This window comes from Chironomus tepperi, unplaced genomic scaffold, assembly GCF_022539635.2.
Source record: "Chironomus tepperi strain 1889 unplaced genomic scaffold, CSIRO-AGI_Ctep_v1 contig_73, whole genome shotgun sequence".
Lineage (NCBI taxonomy): Eukaryota > Metazoa > Arthropoda > Insecta > Diptera > Chironomidae > Chironomus > Chironomus tepperi.
Genome location: NW_027226195.1, coordinates 217,941 through 226,966, shown reverse-complemented (window position 1 = coordinate 226,966; position 9,026 = coordinate 217,941). Strand labels below are relative to the sequence as shown.

The following is a 9,026-nucleotide window of genomic DNA, read 5'->3' as shown; positions in this document are numbered from 1 at the left end:
ACACAGTGTGCTCTTTTGGTCACCCTTTTTCGAAATACCATGAGATATTACTCACTTATTACATTGCAATATGTACAAATAAGGGCTCTAACTCCAGAAAGCACACGACGTCGAAGTAGCAACATATTAGTCATCAGTCAAGATTCATGACAAATTGGGTCCAGATTCCATGCATTATATATGTCTTATGCCTTCCATGAACGAAAGATAGAAAATATCAGATATTTTGGATGAACAAAATAGCTTTAATTTCATGAAAATTATTATTAAGACTATCAGACATGATAATATCGAATTGAAGGATGTACTACGTCAACGTAAAGAAAATCTATATCCAAATTTTGGCCAAACTTGATCCTTAAAGTGTTCATTCATTCATAAAAAATCTTATCTATTCCTCGTAATAAATTCCATTTTGATGCTACCTTTTAAATATCAATTATCATGGCCAAAACATTGTAAATCTTAAACTTATAGTTCATTGAACATTCTTGAACACCCTGACATTTGTAAGTTTCCGAAAAAAAAAATCAAAAAGATCAAATTTAATCTTGTATTTTTACGCGACGCACCCATAACAACATAAACCTTTAAAAAAGATCATCGGTACTAATAAACAACAAAAAAATTCTTTAAATATTCACAACCATAACCTGAAGACAAGACTATAAGAAAAAAATTCTCATCAAATTGCAGTCATAATAATTACAGAGAGAAAAATTTATTCCCAGAAGACCCCCAAACAATAAAAGGGGTTGAATTTATGCTGACTGAAAAAAAAGGTTAATTGGGGTTGGTCATAAATGATGTATTACATTTATTTATTGATGTCAGCAGCTGTATGACAAGATTTTTTTTTTTGGGTTTTTTTGTGTGGATTTTACAGAGAGAAGGGGAAGCCAATAAACATTTGGAAAGAAGAGACAATGTTGCATTTAGTGTTGGTAATTGGCAGAAGGAAGCGAAGCATAGCCAGTTTCTTGCAAGAAGGTTTTTGTAAGCGACAATGGCACTTGGTATTGGTAATTAGCTAAAGATAGACAGAAATAGAGTCAGGTTCGGATGCCAACCAAGGGTGTGTTCAAGGAGGGAGGGAAAGGTTTTGATTTTGATTAAACTCCATGATTTAGGTTCCAATTCTCAATTTGCTTGGATTTACCGGGTGTCTGATATGGCCGCATTAATAGTCAGCTCAAGAAATGTATCCGAATTGACAAAAATACGTCAAACATAGCTAGTTAATTGTAAATTAATGTCTAGTCAACGACTAGGCTAGGTTAATGATTAGGTGAAACTGCTGTGCGAGATTAAGACCTCTTTAATCGACTGGATAGGTGACAAGCCGGTCTTTAAACTTATCTTTTGTGGAAACTTGAGTTCAATTTCCATTCAACCTGATTTTGCAGTAAAAGAATCTTCGAGCAGTGCTTTGGATATTACAGTTACATACCTACTTTAAAATCCGTCAAAATTTCATTCGACATCATTTAAAAACAACCCCCAAAAAAGGTATAGTCGATAAAAAAATTTAAATACCAATAATTTTAGCTACCTGCAGCATTAATCAATAAAGTAATAAAGTTAATGAGTTCAGAAATCTCACCGAAAATCAAGACTCCAAAAAAATATTTTCAAGTGCTAAAGGAAGCAGGAAAGTGTGCACACAAACACAATCATGCCGATGCTGTACGCCCCCTTTATATTTCAAATACACGACAATATAATTCATGTCGCTCATGCACAGAAACTTCAGTCTGTTAGGTATGTGCGTTGTGTTTATAGTAAATAAACTTTTTTTTTATATTCCCGTGAAACTTTGTTAATATTTTTTAGCTTATTTTGTGTTTTTAAATCTCAAAAGTAGTTTCTGTTGATTTTTTTTATGAAAATTTTAATTGGAAATTTTCAATAAAATCGTGGAAATTGAAGTTTTTCGTTCATTATCCTTAAAAAAATACAGTTTTGTGTATTATTATTTATTAAAATTAAAAAATGTCAATTATGGATACATTAATATCGTTAACGGAAGTTAAATTGGACATTGGAACTGAAGACATCGACAGTGATTTACGAGTAAGTTTTGTGATTTTTCATTTAAAATTATTAAAAAATTTTAATGCATCATTTCCATCCACAACAGATTTGGAATAAATACATGACAAAAATTGATATTATCGATTCCCATCCATGTCACATCAAGATAACATTCCACAAAGCAACATCACCAGATGAATTGTTTTTCTCAATGCGAGTCAATACATCTGGCGCTAAAGTCTATACAGTCAAGTCAAGAACAAAAAAATTTGTATACGGCATGTACTTTTGGCAACAACAAAAACAATGCATTATTTTTTTCTCATTTGATACAAAAGTACGTATGAAGGCGCACATGACATGGATGGAATTGCAAATACAAAATTTAGAAATGCATCGACGTGAATCAATTCATGAGCGTAATACATTTGATAGCTTCATTTATCAAAATAATTGTAATAATTTAAATAATCCACCCGATATTTGTACGATGGCAAATGATAAGACTACCATGGCACAGAGGGCGTCGATAATGTCGGGTATTTACGAGGAGATTATGGAAAATTCAAGGTAATTTTGGCTAATTTGCTTGTTGTTTTTCATTAAAATAATCACATTAAGGTTTGGACACTTTACTACTCTACATCGAGTTCTTTGTTTCTGCAATTCATACTGCCTTTATGTTTGCATTTTGCTCATGACGTCTCACTATCCGGAGCCGTTTATAAAAACACATGTCTGACATCTGTAAAAATTGAAGGTCTATTCACATTAGTCGCGTCCTAAAAGTGAATTTATAATTATGTCTGCATATTTATTTATAAATTTTATGGCAAATCATGTCCTGTCGTGATTCTGCTAGGATTTTTTGGGCATTTTGAGCAATTATGATATTTTGGGTTTATGGCAGGGATAGTCTGTTTATTTATGGTTATTGAGGTACGGGTGACAATGTGATTATTATTGAAGGTTTATAGCTTTTTGTTTATTTGGGTAAAGGATTATAAGACACAGTAATTAAGAATGCAGAGCTGCAGTCCTGTATTTGCTCTTCTGGATAAGAATCTTGTATGAATCCATCCAGAATGGAAATTCCAAGAGTTTCAATAGTATTCAATGTGCTTAGTTGCTGTCTATTAGTTATAGCTAATTTTATACAATGAGAATCGAACCTACATTCTTACAAGAACTTTAGTAGCTTACTTTAAGCTCCCTGGTTCTTGCAAACAGACTTCAAAGCTAGCATACACAATATATCGTATTGATTAGTAACCGCTCGGGAAAAATTCCCACAGTGTAACATTTGACATTTATGTAACTTGCCATTAAATATCAAATTTAATGCTAGTCAAGCTGTCGACTAATCACAGACTGTTCTATTCAGCTTCAATTTGTACATATATAATTAGTAGTACATCAATTAAAAGTCACGCTCATACCATACTTGCAAAATATTTAATTCTATTGGTATGTAGATCTACCATGAATAGCATAAGTCGGTTAATCGATCTAAAATCCAGCATTAAGCACGCCTGCCTAGCATTCTGGAATTTTTTCAAATTTAAGTCAAATGTGACACCAAATCAGAGTCATGGCAGCTAAGGTTCGGATTTTGAAGAGTAATGCTTGTCTGGTGCTGCATTTAAGTCGAATCCAGCAGCAAGTCAGTGCTACTAGATAGACTGACACTAGATAGCCAGAATCACTGGCATGGTGCCGGATTCAAGTTGAATTTAGCAACAAGTCAGAGTCACGTTGGCTTGGGATTGAATTTTTGAAGATTCACATCTGCCAGCTTAAAATCCAGCACTAAATCAGAATCACGGCATGTTAGGGTCAAATTTTTGAAGAGTATCGCCTGCCTGGTGCAAAATAAAAGTAGAATCTGAAATCAAGTCAAAGTAAAGCCGTCCTGCAATCGAATTTTTGAATCCAATACCAAACATACATGACTCTGGCATGGTGCCTGATTAAAGTCAAATCCGGAACCAAATTAGAGTCATGCCTGCATGAAGCCAGAGTTTTGATCGATTACCCGATTTGTGGTATGCAGTTACATATCTATTTTAAGCTTACTTTAAGCAAATTTCCCAAAAATTCCCCCACAGTGTCCAATCCTGAATACTAAATTAAAATTCATCCACTAATCTCACACATTATGTTGCTTTTTCCTTTCCTAAACAGATGCAAATTAAATTCGATGAGATTAAATGAGCCACCACCATTACCACCGCCGCGTAAGAGATTAGATACGGAAAGTAGTAGTTTGCCACGTACCTACACATCAGAAAGTGAATATTTGGCCAAGAAAAAATGGCGAATATTTAAAAGAACTAAAAAACGAGATAAAAATTCATATCAACCAAAGGAATTACATAAAAGGAACAGCATTTCAACACCAGATTTATATTCACCAGACATTGAGAATTTAAATGTCTCAAGTCAATTAAATTCAAGTAATTCATTTGAATTAGATTATTTATACAATAACAGTGGAAAGTTAAGCGATGAGGAGGACTACATAAAGAACATATCCAATAATATAAAGTTCAATTTTGAACCAAGCTTTAACGAGGACATATCAAAAGTTAATCTTGTTGGTAGCTGTTTCAATTTAGACAAGACAATTGAAAAATCTGACAATTTAAAGGAACTAGATAGTCAAATGCTCAATAATGATATTTTATATAGACTCAAATATTCATTTAATAGTCCAATAACAATAAAACGTGAATTTGATTACGATTCACCAACAATGATGAAGAAAATCAATGAAAATGAGTCTCATTATATGCCAATGAATAATGGAAAGAAAAGCTCACCATTGCATATGCAATTACAGTCATCAAATGATGATGATAATGCATATGTGCCAATGAATTTTGCAAAATATTGTGATGATGAAATATCACGTGAAAATAATAAGAACAAAAGATATTCAATTGATGATAAAATTCCGTCTTATTATCCTAATTATGATCTTCCAATAAAAATGGAGAAATCATCTCCATCTGAATTTAATGGCAATAAATCATGTCATACACCACCCAGTCATAAAATTACATCGTCATTAGATAAGGAGAAATCATTATCATTAAATAAAATCAATCGTAGTGACTCATTTCATTCAAAGAACTCACAGACACCGCTCAACACAATTATCTCAAGGAAATATGCAACATTGGATAGAGTATCATCATCTGCTGATCGTTTAAAAGAGAATCGTTCAAGGGATAAATTTGATAGTGTCTCAATATCAGGAACATTATCACGATTAAAGAAACTTAATTTTTCGCCATTAAGGGAGAAAATATCCAATGTTATACAGAGGAATAACTCGAAATAATCATCATCATCATCACAAATTGATATTAGAATTGGTAATCGATAGAATATTGGTGGCTACAAAAAAAATTATCGATGATATTAATAAGGTTGATGCTCTTGCTGCTATAAAGCAATGATATTGGAAAAAATGTGCGCTTGCTGCGATGTTGGGGATTATTTGCTGGAAATTTAATGAAGTTCATTGATGGTTTGGGTCAAATTTTACATTTTGAACTTTAACTGTTATTATTTTTTGAAATTTGAACTTCAACGGTTATGTTTTTCAAATTATGAACTTCATCGATTAATTTTTTATCAAATTTTGTACTTCAAAAGCTGAGATTTTTCAAATTTTGAGCTTCAACGGCTGAAATTATTTCACATTTTAAACTTCAACGGTTGATTGCTCAAACTTTGAACTTCATCAGGTGAAATTATTCAAATTTTGAACTTCAATGGTTTAATTTAATTAATTTTTAAATTTTTGAACTTTGACGACTGAAATATTTCAAATTTTGAACTTCAACGGTAGAAATTTTTCAAATTTTGAACTTCAAAAGCTGAAGTCATTCAAATTTTTGAACTTCAACGATTAATTTTCACAAATTTTGAACTTCAACAGCTGAAATTTTTCAAATTTTGAACAACAATGCCTGATTTTTTTTTTTGAACTTCAACGGTTAATTCTTCAAGTTCAACTGTTCAGTATTAATTCTGCATTAATTAGTATTAAAACAACCAATTTAAAATTCCAACAATAATCCCCAACAAAAATGAAATTAGAAATTAATAAGGTACTAAATGCTTGCTTCTAGCTATTTCTATAGCATCTATCGATTATCAATTCACGTCATAAACAGTACAAAAAAGTATTAAAAATCAAAAATTGTATTGAATTTTATTCACAAAAAAATAAATGAAATAAAAAAAAATTGTGAGACTGCTTTTATGCTAATCATTTATACTATTATACTTGACGCTTTAAATTGTTGCTTTTTGTAAGTTCGGCTTATGAAAAAAAAATGAAGAAATAAAGAAGAATTTTAAAAAATTGAACAAAGAAGTGGAATTATTTATTGAGTTATGTGGCGCTTAACGGCAGCAGGTTAGTCATGTGAATGGTTTTTTGCTGTTTTGAAACTTGATCTGAGCAAAGTTTCGTTGCTGTCATGAGACTTGTATAAATCACGAGTTTATTGTTTGAATTTTAAAGCTTATATTCAAGAGTCTCGTGGAGTCAATGAAACGTTCTCAATATATTAAATATTTGTTTGTAAATAAATTGAAAATCAACATTTTTGCTTTTGAAGAATGGTCAAGAGCTGTAATGTATTCTTAGTGGGTTTACCTGTTGCGTCATAAAACTAGTTGAGTAGCTCTTGAATTGAGTTGATTTATTGTTTGTTTAATAATATTTTGAATTAGAATTGTTGATGTAGCTTTGTGTATTGATAGTTACTATTACTTATTACTATATATTGAAGATTAGTCGTTGTTTGATTTTTGGAGCTATCTGAAACTGTTAAGTAATAATAAGAGTATTGATGTAGAATGAGAGCTTGAACAATAAAGTTTCTAGCAATGCTTGATGCCGTCTGAAATCATGTATGGAAACGTCGACTTAGCCTGAAATACAATTAAACTCGACTTTCAGCTCTGATCCCTCAAAAAACATAATTTTTCGGGATCTAGCTTCCAAAATTATGTTAAATAATTATGAATTGTTGGTTTTGAATCCGATAAAATCAGGTCGTTTCACAACTCTGGAATACCTAACCGCGAGCTACAAAATTGAAGAACTTTCCACCACGAAGCTGTTAAGACTCAGCTAGAGTTCTTTTGTTAATGCTACATGAAACCTGCCTTCATGTGGTATCCATTTGTCAGGATGCCCTAAAAGCTCTTTCTTCATGTGTGTCGCTCGGATTAGCTGGATCTGTCTCATTGTCTAATCTGGAGCGACATATATTTACGATGATGTTGTAAAGGTCTTGACATCGTCAAATGACCGAAAATGCGTTTTGTCATCATGATGGGTCACTCGGGATGGTAAATATGTGCTTAACTTAGATCAAGTATACATAATGGCATTTTACATGTTTATGCATCACTCTCGGCTCCGACCATGGCTACCCATCCTCAAATTGAGATAATCCAACGTCGCAATACGGGTAAATCTCCATCCATTACCCAAATCCACCCCTAATTTGGCTATGCGAATCTACATAAAAATCCAATTTAAACTTTTACTAATAATCACCTGCTTACATATTCACCTCCAATTTTGAATTATTTTTCAAAGTTGAGTCACCCTTCCATACCTTATCATACCAAAAAAAATCGTGAACAGACAAGATAAAACAATCATTTATACCTAAATATTCAGCATAAATTATGGAAATTTTCCAACCCAAATAATTATTCATAAAACTATCAAATTCCATTAAGCACATACATTCCATGAAAATATGCTTTTCCACCCCACATACATACACTCATCTTTTCGACCTACAGATCACATAATTTACATACTCAGATCTGATCTCAACATTCACAGACATAAAATTGATTTAATTTAAGTTCAATAATAACAAGAAAGTGCAAATATTTATTTGATGAATAATTCAGGAACATTATGACAGAGTGAATTTCATTATAATTGCAACATTTTCATATTCAATTAGGAACACAAGTTGAGATTCAGTTTAATGGACGAATTATTGTTTAAATTGAAATAAAACAGGAATAAAGTCAAGACTGTCGATTCATAAAGTTGCTCAGAATTGTCGTTCTGTATGATCTGGCAGTTATAATTGCTGTTTTCCTGAGCAGAGCTACTCTGAGCAACATGAAGTACGAGGAAAGTTTATATGGAGTGTAATTTGAGTCCAAACATCGTGTGGCTTTTAAATGACTTTTAAATGAAGCCTTGTGCCGTACAGATGCATATTACAGCGACAAATATGTACAAGATACGTAAGGCCTCGACTTGAGGCCACAAAGAGACGGTTTTCAGCTGATGTTAATAAAAGAGCTTTAGCGAAGCCTTAAGAGTTCAGTGACGAAGTCTTCTGTGTCACTGTGTCTCTCTGGATGGGAGTTGGAGAGCTGCTAATTCGCGGAGTTGAAGAGACGAAGCATCAAATTGACATCGTTGTCGTAATAGTTGATTTTGGACCTAAATAGCCAACTTGATATAATATCTAGTTAATAATCTAAATCTAAGCTTGAAGTAAGTATGTAGTAAGGTCGACTAATGACTCATTTTAAGAACCGTTCCTATAAAAATGTCGTTAGTCGATCGTATGTCTGTTATTGACAAGACAATATGTTAAGTTGTCCATTAGGGAGACCATTTTAAATGCGACAAATGAGATTTGATGAAGCGTGTGACTTGTAATGCTTTATTGCTCCTTATGGGCCTGCATCAACGACGACAACATGATACATGCAATTATATGACTACTAATTTGATGTTTAATTCATAATTGGAAAGTAACACTCCATTACTGCATCGTATGGTCATTACTACTCATTAAATAGAGGATTCTTTGTCAAAAGCATCCTTCCAAATTGAATAAATTCCGTTACCAGCTGAAATTGACTTCCTTTTAAAAACTACCCCCTAAATACATCCCCGAACTAAAACATTTATTTCCATTTAG

At 32.4% G+C, this 9,026-nt stretch overlaps 1 protein-coding gene across 1 annotated transcript; it reads left to right on the top strand.

Moving 5' to 3' along the window:
- Positions 1-941: 941 nt before the first annotated feature.
- Positions 942-6,321, top strand: sced (scrambled). Its single transcript, XM_070653702.1, has 3 exons — positions 942-2,073; positions 2,141-2,604; positions 4,219-6,321. The coding sequence occupies exons 1-3, from the start codon at positions 1,993-1,995 to the stop codon at positions 5,378-5,380; spliced, it is 1,707 nt and encodes a 568-aa protein (XP_070509803.1). The 5' UTR covers positions 942-1,992; the 3' UTR covers positions 5,381-6,321.
- Positions 6,322-9,026: the final 2,705 nt, after the last annotated feature.